Source organism: Thamnophis sirtalis, unplaced genomic scaffold, assembly GCF_051295495.1.
Source record: "Thamnophis sirtalis isolate CommonGarterSnake01/CBP01778 unplaced genomic scaffold, rThaSir2_p1.2 scaffold_13, whole genome shotgun sequence".
NCBI classification, from domain to species: Eukaryota; Metazoa; Chordata; class Lepidosauria; order Squamata; family Natricidae; genus Thamnophis; species Thamnophis sirtalis.
In genome coordinates this window covers 856,096-875,671 of record NW_028261393.1, presented here as the reverse complement: position 1 = coordinate 875,671, position 19,576 = coordinate 856,096, and the positions used below count along the sequence as shown (strand labels likewise).

The 19,576-nt window shown below is 54.9% G+C and overlaps 1 protein-coding gene across 1 annotated transcript; it reads right to left on the bottom strand.

Moving 5' to 3' along the window:
* Positions 1-10,713: 10,713 nt before the first annotated feature.
* On the bottom strand, positions 10,714-12,174 carry LOC106554754 (leucine-rich repeat and fibronectin type III domain-containing protein 1-like protein). Its single transcript, XM_014073491.2, is given in 2 exon segments — positions 10,714-11,336; positions 11,339-12,174. Coding segments are annotated over 2 exon segments (1,389 nt in total). The 5' UTR covers positions 12,105-12,174.
* Between the last annotated feature and the right edge of the window lie 7,402 nt (positions 12,175-19,576).

The following is a 19,576-nucleotide window of genomic DNA, read 5'->3' as shown; positions in this document are numbered from 1 at the left end:
TTCTCCTGCGTTTGCAGAGCCTTTGAAGCCAGAGGGAAACCTCAGCACAGCAGGAATAATTGCACCCGAGGCTCCCTCAGCAGCCCTCTCCCGGCTGGAAAACGCATCCCACAGTGGGGAGAGGGACCCCCCACCCGCCCACTCACCCACCCAGCTCCCGAACAGCTTTGCCAAGGGCACAGACAGCTCCCTTGCTTCAACATTGCTGGCTTCCCTGCCAAAAACGTAAAAGACCCCCCCCCCCCACCCACCCACATTTGGCTGTCTGCTGTCACGCTCTCCCCTCCGTTTCTCCAAGAGGGCTGATGATTTATTTAAACCCTTTATCAATTTTGCAGAGGATGCAACCGAGCAAATGCCATGTAGCTCAGCTAAACTGATGCATGCACACACACACACACACACACACACACACACACACACACACACACACGTGTGCTAGGAAGCAACTTCTCCTCTCCATCTTGTCTGCATTTCTGGCAGCCTGGAGAGATTCCCTTGCCAATTCCAGACTCCCACCAGCCCCTCAAAGCTTCTGGGGGGATCCCTGGGCTGGAGGGGGGGGGTGAAGGAAGAAGCTGGCCCCTCCCCCAGAGAACGGCTTCCTTTGGGGTGTCTTGGGGAAGCCTGCGGACTGTTCCGTCCCTAGACTTTGTTCCAGAATAAGATTGGAGCGCTCGAAGAAGTTCCTTCCCTTCGAGGCGTCTGGTTTTCTTCTGTCCCAAAACTTTTAAGATGGGTGGACTTCAACTCCCAGAATTCCACCGCCTGGCTGGGGAATCCTGGGGATTGAAGTCCACCCATCTTAAAAGTAGCCGAGGCTGGGAAATTCTGACTCGGACATACAGGAGGGAGCTCTGCCCACAGCAGCATCTCCTCCCTGGTGACCCTCAGTGCCCCTTTGATGTTCTCCACACCTTCTGACCCTCCAGGGTCTACCAAGAACCAACCATCCCTCCATACAGGTACTCCTCAACTTACGACCATTTTTTTAAGGGGCCATTTGACATCACAATGAAAAAAAGTGTCCTAGGACCGTTTTTCACGCTTTGCAGTGCACCCCCCCCCCATGGTCCAAATTCGGATGTCCGGCACCTGGGACGGTTGCAGTGTCCAGGGGTCACGTGGTTCCCTGTAGCAAGGAAGCCACATTCGCGTCACCGTGTTGATAGCTCAACAACTGCCGTGATTCACTTAGCAAGTATAGCAATAGCAATAGCAGTTAGACTTATATACTGCTTCATAGGGCTTTCAGCCCTCTCTAAGCGGTTTACAGAGTCAGCATATCGCCCCCAGTCTGGGTCCTCATTTTACCCACCTCGGAAGGATGGAAGGCTGAGTCAACCCTGAGCCGGTGAGATTTGAACCGCCGAACTGCAGATAGCAATAGCAATAACAGTTAGACTTATATACTGCTTCATAGGGCTTTCAGCCCTCTCTAAGCGGTTTACAGAGTCAGCATATCGCCCCCAGTCTGGGTCCTCATTTCACCCACCTCGGAAGGATGGAAGGCTGAGTCAACCCTGAGCCGGTGAGATTAGAACCGCTGAACTGCAGATAACAGTGGCCTGCAGTACTGCACCCTAACCACTGCGCCACCTGGCAAGACGAGTCGTAAAAGGAGGTGAAACTCACTTAGCAACCGTCTTGCTTGCCAACAGACATGTGGGGCTCCATTGTCGTCGTCAGTCGAGGACCAGCTGTGCCCCGTTTGAGGGTCAGGAGGCGCTGGAGGCTGGCCTCGCCCTTCTGCACAAGCCTCTTTCCTCCCTGCCTTTTGCACGCCCTGCCCTGCCGCCCGCAGCCGCTTCCCCTCCAGTCTCGGGGGAGGCTGGTTGACGGGTGGTCTCGCCCAGCAGACCCCGAGCAAGGTCCCCGGAGAAAGGCCACATTTCCCACGTGTCGCCGTGGGTGCCTCCTGCCAGCACAGCTGTGCCTCCCCCCCCCCCCCCCCCGGTAGCTCCTTACTCAGCAAAGCTGGGTGGCATCCAGCGGTCATGCCTCACCCACCACCATTTCAGGAAACCGCCCCCTCCCTGCTCCTCTCTCCCCCTCCCCAAACAGGGCCCGAGGCTGCTGAACTCCAGATGCCATTTGCAAAAGGAGGCCAGCCGCCCTCCCGGCCAGATGCCAGCCGTCTGTGCCAGCTGCTGCAGAGCGACCTGAATTCTAATGGGCAGCGCTGGGTGGAGAGCAGCTGAATAGCAGGCAGGCCGCGAAGGTTAGCAGAACCATAGATTCCGAGGGCTGGAAGGGGCCCTGGAGGTCTTCTAGTCCAGTGTTTCTCAACCTTGGCCACTTGAAGATGTCTGGACTTCAACTCCCAGAATTCCCCAGCCAGCGAATGCTGGCTGGGGAATTCTGGGAGTTGAAGTCCGGACATCTTCAAGTTGCCAAGGTTGAGAAACACTGTTCTAGTCCCACCCCCTGCCTAAGACAGGAGTCCTCCTACCACCCTGAACCTTTCCCTGAAATCCTCCAGCAGTGGAGGCCCCACAACTCCCGCAGGCCAGCTCTCCCGCTGCTTAATCACCAGGAAGCTCCTCCATGAAGCCTCCAAGTTGGGTCTCCCTCTGAGGAGCTTCCACCACTGCAGGACAAGAAGCAATGGGTGGAAACTCATCAAGGAGGGAAGCCACCTGGGACTAAGGAGAGATTTCCTGACAGTGGGGACAATTGACCAGTGGAACAGCTTGCCACCAGAAGTCGTGGTTGCTCCATCACTGGAGGCGAACTGGATCATCATTTATCCGGTGTGGTAGAGGGCCTCCTGCTTGAACTGGGGGTTGGACTAGAAGACCTCCAAGGCCCCTTCGTACTCTTTTCTTGCCCTGCGCTCTGGTGCTATGGAGAATAAATCTATGCCGTCTTCCCTGTGGCAGCCCTTCAAGGACTGGAAGATGCTCTCCTCTTTGTTAGCTTCAACATGGCCTAGTTCCAATGGAAAATAATATTTATAGCTCGGGGTAGAAATGAAGGGTCCTTGGTGGTCTATGAACTCGGTTGTTTTCTTACATTTCATGACCAAACGTGGCAACATCTGCAGCGCACTGAGAACCGACCCTCTGAGGGCGCTGATGATGTTCCCTAGTTCGGTCGTGAAATGTCTGCAAGAAAACCACCAAGCTCAGAGATCACCAAGGACCCCACCTGCCCTCGTCCCCTGACCCTCTTCTCTGCACCCTTTCTGGGTCCTCCTGCATTGCAGCTCTGGGACACGAATCCTACCGTAGGCAGATTTGGGAGCTCGACCAGAGGGGGACCCCCAGCAGAGATTCTGGGCCCTGGACGGCTCATGTGGGGCAACTGCCCCCCTGGCATAGAGACAGCGGCTTCTCAGGATCCCGGGAAGGCTTGATTCTCTGTGATCCACTGGCATCTGAAGGACGCTCCTCCTCCCCTCTTTTATCCTCAAGCCCCTTCCTCTCCTGCAGCACAGGGCTGCAGGGTTTACTCCCAGGGGCCGCCCTTGAAGGCTGTTCAAGGACTCTGGCCTTTGCAAACGGCAGCGGACCCTCCATGCCAGCCCCTGGCAGCAAAACCTCTGAAGCCGCCGTTGGAGCCTGACCTTTGTTGTCCTGGCGAAAGAGAAAAGGGAAACATCGGCTCGAGGGGGACATTCGGAGAGCCGGACGTGGCAAATGGCAGCCAAGAGGCTCGTATTCATGGGGAAGCCGGACCGAAAAGCAGGCCGGGCATTATTGGGACTCACCGAGGCTGAAGAAGCTCAGGGGTGGCTGACAAAATAGGATCCCTGGGATCTGACCTGCTTTCCCGAAGCCCTGGGAGAAGGGATCCCTCCGCAGGAGCCCCCTTGAGTTCTCAGCCCAAATTCATACGCTGATGAATTCACAAAACCCCCATTAAGTGTGTGTGGGGGGGGGGAGCGTGGAAACTGACCCAGCAGCCCCACTGCCCACTGTGGCGGCTTCAGCTCTTGGCCTGAGAGGAAGCTCCGCCTGCCCCCCCCCAGATTCCCAGCCCTGCCTCCCTCTAGGGCCCCCTTGAGGCCTCCCCCCAACATCTCCAGCTGTTCCCAGAGGCCTTTCCAGCCACACAGCTGCTTCTCAGCCCCCCCCCCCCCGGGAGGTCTCCAGTGGGGAGATGCTACAAATGGCCGTAAATTGGACCGGTTGCCAAGTGCTTCAATCATGTGACGGCTGAGGGGAGGGGCCATCTTTGAATCTGGGGTGTCAATAGCCCTGGAGAGGTCTGTTGCAATGGTTCACTCACTGACCGGTCATAAGTCAAGCCATAAAACCTGGGCTGGTTTTATTTTGGGGGCAAAAGCCCTTGAGCTGAGCAGGGAAAGGACCATCAGGGCTTCAGGGTTCTCCCAAGAAGGTTTTCCTTGCATTTCCTGCCCCCCCTCCCTCCGCCCACGATGCCCCCCCGAAAGAAACCAGGTGCCAACATCCTCCCTGATTTTCACCTCCGTTTATTAGAAAATCCCAGGTGCGGCTTAGAAAAACAAAAGGACTTTGTAGAAAACGGGCCCTGAAGAAGAGTCCAGGAGAAAGATGCCCGTAAGGCCGAGGTGAGACCCCCCCCCCAAAGACCCCCCCCCTCCCCGAAGAGGCAGGCGAGCTGAGGGGGGGTCTCCTGGGTCTCCTGCGGGGGCTGTGGCACAGCCGAGGAATGGCGCCAACTCCGGATTCAGCCTGCAAGAAAGACGGGCAGAGTTCAGCTTCTTCCTTCTGAGCTCTGGGTTCACCTGGCACACCGCATCACAGGGGCTGGACTAGACGACCTCCAAGGCCCCTCCCAGCTCTGTTCCATCCTAAACGCCACTGGTGTCTATTCACGACCTGCCTTTAAGACGTTGTAAGGAGGCGCCGTCTCTCCGAGTGACCCAAGTCTTCCTCTTTTGAGTGTTTCGGAGAACCCAGGCACTAAAAGCATCCAAGCCCCCCACCCCCAATGTCAAAGTAGGCGCTTTGGGGCCCTGGGTGAAATCCCCCCTCCCCCCCGGGGGCAGCACAGCAAAGCACAGCTGCCCTTCACCCCCCCCCCTCCTGCTTTGGTCCCCTAGTTCCTGGCAGTGGGGTGCTTGGAGGAGGGAGGGAGGGTGCAGAGGGGGCTCCTACCTGGGGGGGCTCAGCTCCGGTTGGGGGGTCGTTCTTCGACGGCTGACAGGCAGGGCTCAGATCTTGATGCCGGCCCAGTCGTTGGCGCTCCTCCTCTCCTCCGTTGGGAGGGTTAACGGGGGGTCTGCACAAAGTAAGGGGGGGAGGGAAAGAGGCAAATAAGGAGCTTAGCAAAGGTAGGAAAACCCCCTGACTCAATTGCCGACCTTTAAGGCAGTGTTTCTCAACCTTGGCCACTTGAAGATGTCCGGACTTCAATTCCCAGAATTTCCCAGCAGTGGTTAGGACAGTGTTTCTCAACCTTGTCAACTTGAAGATGTCCGGACTTCAACTCCCAGAGTTCCCCAGCCAGCATTCGCTGGCTGGGGAATTCTGGGAGTTGAAGTCCAGACATCTTCAAGTGGCCAAGGTTGAGAAACACTGCTTTAAGGCCTGTGCAAAGCTGGCTAGGGAATTCTGGGAGTTGAAGTCCACAGGTCTTAAAGGGGGAGAAACTCTGCTCTGGGAGGCTCCTCCCTCCCTTCTCACGAGCCAATTCACCCAATACTTGTGATATTTTTCTCTTGGCGCCTCCGGACAGGAGCCAGAAAGCCCCGGGGCCAAGATTTGGGCGGGGGGCTTCTGGTTGCTGACCTATAGGCGGCAGGGAGGAAGGATTCCTCCACCAGGGGCCGAATGCAACTAACCGCAAATCTGCTCACCCAACCTTTGGTGCCACGGCCCCTCCTTCCTCCGCCGGCAGTCCTCAACGTACGGCCACCGCTGAGTCCCAAACTCAGTTGTTGTTTGGTGAGACCCTGGCTCCTTTGGCCCCCTTTTGCGACCTTCCTGGCCACAGCTGTTAGCTGAATCCCTGCCGCTGGTCACAGAGTCGTTCAGTGGCTTCTCCATTCGCTTTGCTTGGCAGAAGGTCGCAAAAGGGGACTCTGCAACCGTCATAAGTATGAACCAGTTGCCAAGTGCCTGAATCCAGACCATGTGACACTGGGGAGGATGCAACGGTCGTGAGAAAAACCAGCGCAGGTCGCTTTTTTCCCAGTGCCCTTGTGAGTTAAAATGGCCATGCCGTAAGTCGAGGACTGGCCATATTTCAGGAGCAGCCTGCCTCACTTTACCTTCCTCTTCTGCTCTGGAGGCCTCTGGGGGTGCGGGGCAACCATGGTGGCAGTCGAGACTCGTCCGGGACCACCTCCTCCTCCTCCGGGGGGACGAGACCTCCCCCTCCTCCTCCTCCTCCAGCGCCCCCTTCTCAGAGGAAAGGGGCCGCCCGCCTTTCTCGCAGTCCTTGCTTAGCGCCGCCAGGCTGCGCTCCCTCCTACTCCGGCCGCTCTCTGCCTCCCACCCCTCGTGTCTGGAGCCCAAGCAGGGCAGCCCGGTGGGTGGCTGGGTCGGGTGGCCGCCGTTGGTCTGGGAGTAAACGTTGCTGACTTTGGCCGCCTTCTGCTCCTCCTGGCCGCCGCTGTAGACCTTGTAGCGGATCATGAGGATGATGATGAAGACCAGCACCGAGGCCACGATGATGCCCCCCACGATGATGATCATGGTGCCCCCCAGGAACTGGGTGTGGAGCGAGTGGCACTGCAGGCCGTCCCGCAGGGTGCTGAACTGCAGGCAGCCCAGGCTCTGGGTGACCGTCAGCGAAGTCACCCCGTCGTTGTACACGGCCAAGACGCAGAGGTGGTAGTCCCGCCCGGTGGCCAGGTCCTTCATCAAGAAGCCCTTGCTGGTGGGAGGGATCATTCTGCGGGGGGGAGAAAGAGAGAGGCACAGAGTTAGAAGGGCCCTCGGGGGTCACTTAGTCCAGCCCCCTGCTCAAGTAGGAGACCCTGTCGCAGGAGAGTCACAACTTCAACTCCCAGAATTCCTCAGCCGGCACCTTGAGGCTTCTGTCAACTCCTCCCCCTAACCCTGGCCCAGGGATGGCTAACCGTTTTGTTCAGGTGTGCCAAAAGCGGCGGGAGTGTGGTGGGGGTCGCGTGCGTTCCCACACCCATAACACAGTGCCTGCAGGCCTCACTGAAGCCTCCGGACTTCCAGTGTGCGCATCGGTCCATTTTTTGCTCTCTGCAGGCTTCAGGAAAGTCCATTCCCAAACTTCAGGGAAGCGTCCGGAGGGCGAAAAACGGCCGAAAATCAAGGCCCTCCAGGCCCAATGCTTCTCCAACCTCTTCTTGGGGAGGTCCAGTGATGGAGCCCCCGCAGCTTCTGGAGGGAAGGCGTTCCACAGAGGGGGCCGTGAGCTCTGCCTTCTGCACGGGAGACCCCCCCAGCCTTGTGCAACGCCCCCTGGCTGGGGCAGGCCTGGGTGCCCCTGGGCTCCTGGGGGCTGGAGGGTCCTCAGGGCAAGGGCCCACCTGGCATTCAGGTCCCCTCCGCTCCCCTAAGGCCAGACGGAGGCACCCAAGCAGCTGCCCCCTCCCAGCCCCCCCCCTCCTCAGCCCATCCTCCACGAGGCTCCTTTCGTGTTGGCTTCCATCCACCCAGGGGCTCCCCAGAGGCCATCCGGCCGCTCCATTCTGCTCACGTCCCCCAACAGGGCCAGCTCTGTCATCTTGTGAGTCTGGCTTCCCGTGGCTGTGACACGATTCCCACCGTCTGGGACTTCAAAGGCCGGGAGAATCTGGGCTAAGCGGATCTGAGGCTCAGCCGCTCAAATGTCAACAGACCCACAGGGGGCTCCTGTCCAACGGCCGGCCCCTCTTCGTCAGGCGCAAAGCAGAGCGGGGTAGGCCAGCTGCCGGGAGGGTCCCTGAGGGTGAAGGACACGGCCCAGATGAGGAGCAGGGACTCAGGGGCAACCCCCCCCCAAGGCCCCTGAGGCCAGAGCCCCCGTGGGCAGGAGGATTGCAAAGGAGGGAAGGGTCCCAGGGCATCTCGGGGGTCTCCCGGGGGAGGACGGGAGCCCCGCTCTCTCTCTCTTGCAGGCGGGGGGGGGAGAGGCCGTCACTCTGCAACAGGGTGGAAAATCGGGGGGCCAATCCAGCCCAGTGGAATTCAGACGGTCCTTGACTTACAACAGTTCAGCCAGCGACCGTTCAAAGTTCCCCCCCACCCCCATTTCAGAGCAGTGCACCCCCCCCACACACCCACAGGCCAAGGCTTTGCGGCGGCTTCGCAGAGCTACCTGACCAGCATGCCAGCTCTTCCACCTGGCTTCCCCCCCACCCCCCATCAGCTCCAGAAAATGAGCCCTGCATGTTAACATGACATCCCCCCCCTTCGTTTGTCCTTGAGCCCCCCCCCCTCTCCTCTCCGCCTCAGGTGGGGGCCGTTGCAGATGGCGTGGGCAGCCATAAGGGCCCCAAGAGACCCTCCCCTCCCCAGGATCCTCTCCTGCCGGCCCTTCGCCCATTTCGGATGGGGGGGCCCTTCCCTTCCATCCTTGGTGACATTTCAGGGAGCCCGAAGCCCCCTGCCCCCCCCCTTCCAACATCGGTGGGAAATCTGAGCCTCTTGGCTCAAGGGATGCTGAGCCCAGGTTCCCCCCCCCTCACTTGCCCCCTCCCTGCCCCCAGCTGACTCACCACAGGCAGAACCCTCCCCATTCCCCCCCCTCATCCTGGCTCTCCTGCAGGCACAGAGGCACACACAAACACACACACTCACACACACACACACACACACACACACTCACACACACACTCCAATTCTGCATCTTAAGTAGGTCACATCATATTCTTTCCTTCCCGGCCAGCAGGCAGTGGATGCTGGGCCTGCTGCCAGAGGGTGCGGGGAGGGGGGCGCGACACCCAGAAGACCTTCTTCCCCCCACCCTCCCAAGGAGCTTCCCCACCTCTTTGCAAAGGGGGAGAACAACACAGCTTGGGGAGGGGAGAGGCTGGTGTGTGTGTGTGAAAAGGCCCAGGGAGGGGGCAGAGAAAGGACCCTCTTGTGGGATCTGGGATCTCATACCCAGCCCCCCTCCCCCATTCTTGCAATGCCAACCCCTCCCCCCAGTAGGGCCTCCGCTGCCCCCCTTTGATCCGCTGGGCCCACCCCCCAGGATCATGTGATCAGAATGCCAAACCTTAGTGACTGATTCATATTTATGACGGTCGCCGTGCCCCGGGGTCACGCGATCCCTTTTTTTGCGACCGTGTTACTAATTTAACAAGGGTAGTGATTCACTTAACAATCGTTGACGAGGAAGGTTGTAAACTGGGGCAAAACTCGCTTAACATCTCACTTAGCAAGGGATACTCTAGGCCAGTGTTTCTCAACCTTGGCCACTTGAAGATGTCCGGACTTCAACTCCCAGAATTCCCCAGCCAGCGAATGCTGGCTGGGGAATTCTGGGAGTTGAAGTCCGGACATCTTCAAGTGGCCAAGGTTGAGAAACACTGTTCTAGGCTCAATTGCGGGACAGGATGATGGGCTCCCAGTTCCATAGGCCCCATCCCTCGGCCTTGGCTTGCCCTACCTCACCAGGGACTGTCGCTCCCCATGGCTAAAAGACCCCTCAACCCACATTGGACCGGAGAAGGTGGGAGCCAAGGTCTGGTACACTCGGGGGTCCCCAGGGGAGAGGGAGAGGGGGCCACTAGCAATGCAGAAGGCTGGGGATGTTGGGGAGAGCTCCTCCTCCCTCCGGCCCCCTCTGGCTCTGGGTTCGAGACAGGAGCCTTCCCAATGGAAGCCAATGGCAGGGCTTCCCAGGGGGAAAAGCTTTAAGCCAGCTGGGAATTTCATTTCATAGGAATTTCATCCCTTCGACGCAGCAGGTTGAAGGAAGGGAAAAAGGAAGGAATCAGCCCAGCCAAGAGGCAGGATCAGATCGGGCTGCTTGGGAAACCGGCAGGGAGCCTGAAACCCTCTCAAAAATGCTGGATTCCCAGCTATGTTTACTCAGCACCCTTAGAAAGGAAAGAAAACAAGGTTTTGCATCCTGTTATGCCCTCCCAGCCCCATATACACTCCGCGAGAAGTCCATATAATCCATATAAAAATTCCCTTCCCTTCCTTTTGCATTCATTACCCTGCCTTTGGAAAGGGGGGGGGGAGCCCGTTTGCAGGCTGGGAGCCTGGGATCTGCAGCTCGAGAAAGAGGGCAGCAGCGCTGAAAAGGAGCCGCGCGTTGGCACGGACGTCCCACCGGGATTCTCCCAACGTTTCACTGTCAAGTCTGCATTCCTAACCAGGCACGGAAGAGGCTGACCTTCAAGAAGGGAAGGACGGAATCGGAGAGGCTGGAGAAATCTCCAGCCAGGCGCCCAGCAACAGCCGCCCACCCTCTCTTGGGGCCCTCGGGTGCCGCGGACCGCTCCCTCCAAGCTGGCCTGGGGGTCTGGAAGCCCATCATCCTCTCCCAGTCCTCAGAGGGCAAGCCCTCGTTTCCTTTTTAAGGGGTGCTCAGAGTCAGGAAATGCTGTCCTATCCACCCCACTCCAACTCTTGGGCAACCTATGATGGGGATTTTATGATGGTTTCTCAGGCCAATCTCTTCTCCCAAAACCTCCAGCGTTGGAGGGACACACAACCTCTGGAGACCGGATGTCGTCCATCCGGTCACTAGGAGCTGACCTTGCCGCTCCTGCCCCCAGTTTGTTTGTGAAAGTCACTCCCCGCCCTGGTGCTCACTAACCCCCAGCCACACGCCCACCCTCGCCAACCAGGGCCCCCACCCAACTCACCTGTACACCAGGGTGTCATCGGAGGAGCTGTTGTACTGGATCTGGAACATGCGGATGCCAGGGATGTGCCACTGGGGGTACCAGCGGATCAGGACGGAGGAGGAGGAGATTTCCGAGGCCACCACGCCCTTGTCCTGAGTGGCAGCCGTGTCGTTGGCGCCCAGAGGCAGGGTGGCCATGGCCGAGGTCAGGATGTCCGAAGGCCCTACGGCCTCAGGCACCTTGGGGGTGGTGCTGTTGGAGACCAGGGGCAGCAGGTTGACCAGCAGCTCCACAGAGGCGGTGGCTTCTCCGGCGGCATTGGAGGCGATGCAGGTGAAGGCCCCGCTGTCCTGGATGGCCGCAATCAGGATCTCCAGGGTGCCGTTGTCGTAGGAGACGGTCCGCGAAGTGTTGGCCACCACCTTGCCCTCGGGGGAGACCCAGTGGATGGAGGGCTCCGGGTCCCCCACCCCGCGGCAGCGGAGGAGCGCCCCCTCGCCCTCCATGACCGCCAAGCGCTCCGTGTGCCGGATGATGATCGGCGGCTCGCAGATGAACTCCTCCTCGGGGATGGTCCAGAAGTACTTGCCCAGCAGGTCGGGGGGCGAGGCGCAGGTCTCCAGGTCGTCCTCCTGGCCAGCCGGCGCAGCCAGAGCAGCTCGCAGTTGCAGTGCAGGGGGTTCCCCCCCAGGCTGAGCACCAGGGAGGAGGGAGGGGAGCCCTTGGACTTGGCGTAGACCGGGATGCGGAGGAAGAGCGGGTCCGGCGGGATCTTCTTCAGCTTGTTGGAGGTCATGTCCAGGCGGGCCAGCTTGAGGAGGTTGGTGAAGACGCCCTCGGGCACAAAGTCGATCAGGTTGTGGTCCAGGCTGAGGGAGTTGACGTTGTGCAGGCGGTGGACGGTGTCCCAGGGGACCTGCGCCAGGTTGTTGTAAGAGAGGTCCAGGTCCTCCAGGGTGCCGGCAAAGTCGTCGAAGGCCACGGGGGAGATGTCCTGCAGCTGGTTGTTGCTGAGGATGAGATGGCGCAGGTTGGGCAGGCCCTTCAGCTGCTCGGCCCCGATCAGGAGCAGCCGGTTGTTGTCCAGGTGCAGCGCCCGCAGGCTGCGCAGGTCGGCGAAGGCGTAAGGCAGGATCTGGCTGATGGTGTTGCGCGAGAGGGTGAGGTGCACCAGGCTGGTCATGTTGGAGAAGTCCTTCCGGCGGATGACGGTGATGAAGTTGTCCGTCAGGCGCAGCTCCACCGTCCGCCGGTCGATCATGGTGGGCACGAAGAGGAGGCCCGTCTTGGTGCACAGGATGGCCAGCGAGGGGGAGAGGTTCTGGCACATGCAGCGCTTGGGACACAGCTGAGCTCGGGCCAGGTGGGCCAGGACCACCAGAAGACACAGCAGGAGGCCCTCCATGGCGCTAGTCAGGAAAGGGGGCTGCAAGGCAAGGGATGGGCAGAGGTTAGGAGGTGGCGTGGTCCTTGGGCACCACCAGAAGACCCAAAAGGGTGCGGGGGGAAGTGACCCCTGCTGGCTGAAGTCCAGGTCTCCACTGATGAAGCCTCCAGCTCAGGAGTCTCCAAACACGGCCACTTGAAGATGTGTGGACACATCTTCAAGTGGCCAAATTTGGAGAGTCCTGCTCCTCGCCGGCGTCCAATTCAGCAACTGACTCTAATTGCCCCCCTCCCCGAATTCACACAACCAAAAACTGCCCAGGCAGAAATTGGGAAAACGCAGCTCCCTTCGTTTCTCTGACCCCCACGGCTGCCTCCCTTGCCCTGTTCCTGAATTATGGGGAGGGGGGATTTCATTCTTTCCGGGCCATCCGCAGAGCTCTAAGCCTTGGGGTGCCTTATCCTTGCGTGAATCCGCCCCTGCTGAATCTCAAATTGGATTAAGATTCACATTTATTGACGGTGCTTTTCATCGATTTCCCCCTCTCCATCCAACCCCGAAGTTCCGTCTGCAGGTTTTCAATGATGCTTTTCAGCCAAAGGATTAAAAAGCACCTTTGAGAAAGTGGCAGGAGAGCCAGGAGGCTCCCGGGGGGCCCTCTTCCTCGCCTCCATGGTCCTTGTTACCTGGGGGCCGTTTAGTCTAAGGGTGGATTGACTCTGGAATGAATTTGCAGGGCCCCTCCTTTCGACATTTTCGTTTTTATATTTAAAATTTTAATTTTAAGCAGCTAGAAAGCCCCAGAACAGATCCAGGCATGAGTTTCACGGAGGTCTCCCGGTCTTTATGGATTTTCTTGGCAGGGGCAACCAAGGTGGGCTAAGACCCCACCCCCCAATCCAGAAGTAAAGCATCTGTTGCTTCTCCAACATTATTATTTCATCAAAATAAAAAAATACAGAAATACAGGCACACTCCACTTACAATTGAGCCTAGAAATTCCGTTGCTAAGCAAGGCAGTTGTTAAGTGAGCTTTGCCCTGTTTTATGACCTTTCTTGCCACAGTCGTTAAGGGAGTCTTTAAGTCAGTGACAGGGTTGTTAAATGAATCTGGCTTCCAGGAGGTCGCAAAAGGGTATCATGTGACCCTGGGAGGCTGCGACCGTCATAAATACGAAGTGTCTGAATTCTGATCACGTGACCACGGGGACCCTGCAGTGGTCAGAAGTGTGAAACACGATCGAAAGTCTTTTTTTTTTTTAGTGCCGTTGTAACGTCAAACAGCTGAAGGGATTCCCACCTTTGGTTCCTCTGACTCAGGGAGGAAACCGGAAAGAGATTTTTTCCTCCAGGAATCTCCGTGTCCTTCCTTTCTGCCCTGCCACCGTAACCGTCAGAGGGGAAACAAAAGGGGGCTCTCCCTTCAGAAGAAACAGCCCAAGGAGCCCCCTCCTCTTCCATCAGGCACGTTTGGGAATGATGGGGGATGTAGTCCCCTATCTGGAGGACGGAGGGGAATGCTGCAGTAGCCCACCGTTCTTCCGTGGTGCAGAAGCCATGGTTCAAATTTGTATTGTTATTGTTAGATACTTTATTCATTAAACATGAAACTCAAGTCAAGTGAACATTTAAAGATGTGTCTCAAATACCATTGATTGGCGCTAATGGTTGATACGGGTTGCTGCCAGCATCCTAGGCATCAACCAAGGACCTTCTTAAGATATAAGATGTTCTGAGTAGCACAGTTTTGGGCAGTTCTGCTGTTGTTGTTGTTGTTATTATTATTATTAATAATTATTATTATTAATTATTAATTATTGTTAATTATTATACAATTGTATCACAGCGGCCAGTTGTTTCGCCGGATTTGGCATTGGTTACTAGTCGGGCCCCACCCAGGAGCCTAGGACGTCGTAACGTATTTTCGTAATATGCGTGCGGATCCAAGCAGTGCGGCTTTTTGCATTTGACTGATGGTGATTTTGTCCATTTTTAACTGTTTTGAATGTAATTCCAGTGCTTTTGGAATAGCACCCAGTGTGCCGATTACCACTGGAATTTACCACTGCTGGTTTGTGCCATAATCGTTGAATTTCGATTTTTAAGTCCTGGTATCTTGCGATTTTTTCATGTTCCTTCTCGGCGACCCTGCTATCACCTGGTATTGCGATGTCTATGATTGTGACCTTGTTTTTCTCAACCAGTGTGATGCCTGGTGTATTATTAATATTAATAATAATAATAATTAATTAAGTGGTTAACCTTTGGTGAGATTCACAGCCTTTGGAGCTGGTTGGTAGCTCAACAGCTCGAGTCGTAACCAAGGGCCTAGGAACCGTTAAGGTAATGTCGGAGGATATCAGCTGTTCCAAGTAGGGCGGTTTTTTGTAGAATCAGAATGTTTCCAGTCAGGTAAATTTAGAATTTCTTGGTGTAGAAGCCGTGGTTCAAATTTTTATTGTTATTGTTATATATTTCATTCATTAAACATGAAACTCAGTCAAGTGAACATTTAAAGATGTGTCACAAATACCATTGACTGGTGTTAACGGTTGGTAGGGGTTGTGTTATTATTATTACTACTACTACTACTGTTGTTGTTGTTATTATTATTATTATTGGAGTGCCATATCTATTCCCCCTGTAAATCAGATCTTGGCTTCGTTTCTCCTTGCAAATATCCCCAATATCTCAGGTTGCCTGAAATGACCCCGGGAGGCAGAAGGAACATAAATTACCATAAAGACAAAATCCAGCACAGCTGTAACGCCAGCAAACACCCAGGAAGAAGATGAATATTTCATGATCAGATACTTAGTGAGCAAACACGGGAGAGGATGTAGTAAATATTTCTTATCAACTTAATTAATCTTAAATCTCCAAATGAAGCACTATTGATTTCTCTTTTTCCAAAAGATAAGCCCCCCCCCCCAAATCCATAACCAAGAAACGGCATCAGAAGGCCTTTTAGCGGATTCTTCCACCTGTAAACCCCCCCCCCCCAATTCATTTTTTTCCTGCCACACTCCTAGATATATTATATTGGGAATTCTGGGGAGGGGGAGCAGGTGGAGCCCCTTGGGGGTCTTCTCAAACTCTTGCCTGGCGCCAGCCACTTTCTCTCCCTGCCATTCAAACAACAACAGAGCCAGGAAGAGAGAAGGGGGGAGGGGGAATGAGGGAAACAGCCCCTTCCAGCCCTCCCCAGCGAATAAAACTCAAGATGTGACGATGGCCGTTATGTCAGGAGCCTCTAAGGAAACCAGGGGTGTGTTTGCCACTTCTCTGGGCAAAGCCATGGGGGGGTGGGGGTCCCCAGTGTTAGCTAAGACCTCCCTTCACAGCAACAGGGCGATATTCCCTGGCAGCAGAAAAGGCACCAAGGCCGAAAAGGGCCTGAAAACAAAGGAGTTTTGACTGGACATCAGAAAGCGTGATGTCAACGGGTCCAACCAGAGATTTCCGTGGGTTCCCACCATCCACACCTAAGGCAGCGGAGGGAGTGGCCTGGTCCACGGGCACCTCCAGAAGCCCAGAAAGGACCCTCCAGGTTTCGACTCATGAACCCTCCAGCTCAGAGGTCTCCAAATTTGGCCACTTTTTAAGATTTGTTCACTTCAACTCCCAGAATTCCCCAGCCAGCTGAGAGACCTGCAAAGTCCTTTCCCATCTGTTATTCTGTCCAGCTTTGCTGGCTGGGGAATTCTGGGAATTGAAGTCCACCGGTCTTAAAGTTGCCACGGTTGCCCCCCCCCCCCCCCGGATTTAGGGCTTAAATAGGAGCTGGGCAGCGACCCCCTCCCCCCCCAGCCTTCTCAACTAGCTGACGATACGGCAAATTGCAATAAGGATATTAACTAATCACGTCCTTTATAGTGGCTTATTGTCAATAGATTTCAGTCTCTTATTAATATTATTAAATATTTCGGGCGTTTGGGCACATTGTCAAAGCTCCATATGGATCCGAGAGAAAGTCTTAATGGGGAGAATGGTCTCAATTACAAGCCTTACTTGCAATTCTGAGCTGCCGCAGCCGGCTTTGAAATATGCAGTTCCAGAAGAAAAAGAGAAAGGCCCCTCTACAAATTAAATTAGCAATTAGCATCCTCGTTGCTGGAAATGGCAGATTAATCATTTTACAATTTGGCTGGTCAAATTGATGATTAAAAGCTGGGGCTCAGCTTGCTGTATCAATAAGCAATTTCTTTAAATGTTCAAACCTTACGTGCCTGTTCTTTCGGCTCTGCAAGGTGTGCATAAAAAAATCTCATCACAGGCAGTCCTCGACTTACAACAGTTCATTTAGTGACCGTTCAAAATAAGTGACTTACGGCCGCTTTTCACACTTATGTCCGTTGCAGGATCCCGATGGTCACATGATCAAGATCCAGACACTTGGCAAACGGCATGTACTTAGGGCGGGTCGCAGCGTCCCGGCCTCACGTGATCCCTTTTTGCGACCTTCTGACAAGCAAAGTCAACGGGGGAAGCCAGATTCACTTAACGACCACGCTAACAATGACTACAGGCAGAAGAAGGGGGGAAGGATAAAGAGGAGGAAGAGAAAGAAGAGAAGGGAAAGGAGGTGGGAAGAAAGAAGGAGAGAAGAAAGAGAAGAAACTGGGGGAGGAAGGAGGGAGGGAAGAGGAGAGGGTTGTAAAGAGGGAAAGAGGGAGGGAAAGAAAGAGAGAAGGAGAGTTGAAAGGAAGGAAGGAGGGAGGAAAGGAGGGAGATTAAGAGAAAAGGAAGGAGGAGGGAAAGAGGGAGGGAAGGTATGTGAGAAGGAGGGGGGGATCGAGGGAGGGAAAGGAGGGGGAAGGAAAGGAGGAAAGGAGAAAAGAAAGGAGGGAAGGCAGGGGAGAAGGAAGTAAGGGGGGAGGGAAGAAAAGGGTATGGAAAAGGAGAAATGAGGGAAGAGAAGAGGGAGGCAAGGAATAAGATACCTAACCTTTGATGTTTATAATGATTTGATAGTATGGGAATATCTCGAAATGTAGTTGTATTGTTTTTTACAAGTTATGGATGTTGTATTTTCTTTTTACCAATAAAATCTTTAAAAAAAAAAAACAATGACTACAGCGATTCACTTAACAACTGTAGCAAGGAAGGTCGTAAAATGGGGGGGAAACTCACATAGCAAGTATCTTGCTTAGCAACTGAAATTTTGAGCTGAGTTGTGGTTATAAATCGAGGACTCCCCGTATCGCTTTATGGGGAGAAAACAAAAATTGCTAATCCGTTCTAAACCAGATTCCAAGGAAAGGCCCAGAAGAGGCTGTTTCTGCCCCTCGAACGAGGAAGCCAGGGAGGAAGGCGTCAAAGGCCTTTGCAGAGAAAAAGAGACTTTCTGGGACTTTCTGCCTTCCCTTCTTCCGGAATTAACTTCTCCCGCTTCTTATTTACACACAACTGAATCCTGGAACTAAGTTGCTCTGCTCCAGCGTGGAACCCTGTGTAGTAATTGGTCAGGTTAACAGAGAAAGTGACGTGGAGCCCGCGAGAAGCCTTAAATTGGGGGGGGGGGGAGGAATAGTAAATTGTTTGGAAGGGAGGGACCTGTTCGTTTTTTTTCCACAACTAACATTTTTCACAAGCGCGTGCAAGCATCTGGGACAGGGAAACGTTCAGCAGCCCAGGCTGGAACAGAGTACAGAATGCCAGTGTTGGAAGGGACCTTGGAGGTCTTCTAGTCCAACCCCCTGCCCAGGCAGGAGGCCTTATACCAGTGTTTCTCAACCGTGGCAACTTGAAGATGTCCGGACTTCAACTCCCAGAATTCCCCAGCCAGCATTCGCTGGCTGGGGAATTCTGGGAGTTGAAGTCCTGGACATCTTCAAGTTGCCACGGTTGAGAAACACTGCCTTTATACCATTCAGCACCAATGGCAGTCCAGTCTCTTCTTTAAGACCTCCAGCGATGGAGCTCCCACAACCTCCTCCTCCGTTCTAGATCTCTTCTGCATAACCTATGAGAGAACTATGGAAATTGCTTTGTTTTGTTCTTCTTGGGGGGGGGGTGTTTGGGGGCTTTAAGTGCAGGCTGGCCACCTCCTTTGGGCTTTCCCATCTCGCCAAGGCAGAGGGGTATTAACCGTGACGCAGACTAAGCACGGCCTTAGGGCACCAGGCCCAAAGGGGGCACCACAAAGCTGTGAAAGAAAGAATAAAACCCCAATGAAGGTTTGTTCAGTATGTGCAAAGGAGGAGGAGGGGGGGGCACCAAGATTTCTCAGTGCTTAGGGCACCAGTGAGCCTTAATGCGCCACTGAATCCAGAGTCTTGCCCCGGCTTTGCCAAGCGGCTTCCAACCTCCATGCTGTGACAGAGAACAGGGGCCTCCAAAGCTGGCAACTCAAAGCCCCCCCAAACATTCAGAGGAATGCTTGTTTTGACTAGTTTCTATTTCTCTTCTATTAAACTAAACGAGGATTTAAAGATCAGCAGCTGGAAACCCCCGGCAGCTTTCAGCAGGGGATGGTGCTACTCCTTTAGGTGGGAGGAACTCCAACTCCCATCATCCTTGGCCGGCCCAGCTAAAAGCAGGAGAAGAAGGGAAGCCAGAGGCTGCCCAGCTGAGGATGCAAACTGCACAGGTGTGCAGAGCTGAGTCAAAGGGACATGAAGTGCAGCCCCCCACCACCACCACCATTCCCTACTCTGAATCCAACTGGAAACACCCACCCCCCCCCCCGGGGCAGGGGAGGGGCCTCCTTTCTTGACTCCCCCCTCACCTCATCCACCAGCAGCATGAATTCAGAATAATGACAGCATCCAGGACCTGAAGACTCGCATTAAGAGCAGGGGACTGAGGCAGGGGTATTCCACCACCCACCCCCCAGCTTTGAATTAATTGCACAATATTTCTGACCCCTCCCCAAAGGTGAAACTCCTGCAGTGGTTCCCAAACTTGGCAGCTTTAAGACTTGTGGACTTCAACTCCCAGAATTCTCCAGCCAGCAACTTTAAGACTTGTGGACTTCAACTCCCAGAATTCTCCAGCCAGCAACTTTAAGACTTGTGGACTTCAACTCCCAGAATTCTCCAGCCAGCAACTTTAAGACTTGTGGACTTCAACTCCCAGAATTCTCCAGCCAGCAGACCTCTGCTGGCTGGAGAATTCTGGGAGTTGAAGTCCACAAGTCTTAAAGTTGCCAACTTTGGGAACCACTGCTCTAGAGCAGAGTTTCTCAACCTTGGAGGTGTTAAGATAAGTGGACTTCGATTCCCAGAATTCCCCAGCCGGCATAGAATTCTGGGAGTTGAAGTTCACAAGGCTTAAAGACAACAAGCCTTTTTTCTTACAAAGGTTTCTGAGCAAAAGGAAAGAAAACAAAACCCAGATCCTCTTCAACCTCAGAAGCCCTGATGAAAGCACCCCTCAAAGCACCGTTCGGAACCCCTTCTTCCTCCCGCCTGCCCCAAAGGATCCAGAGCCTTGGATCTCCCTGTGGGAAAATAAATGGGAGGCCTGGGAATTCCGGCACAAGCCAC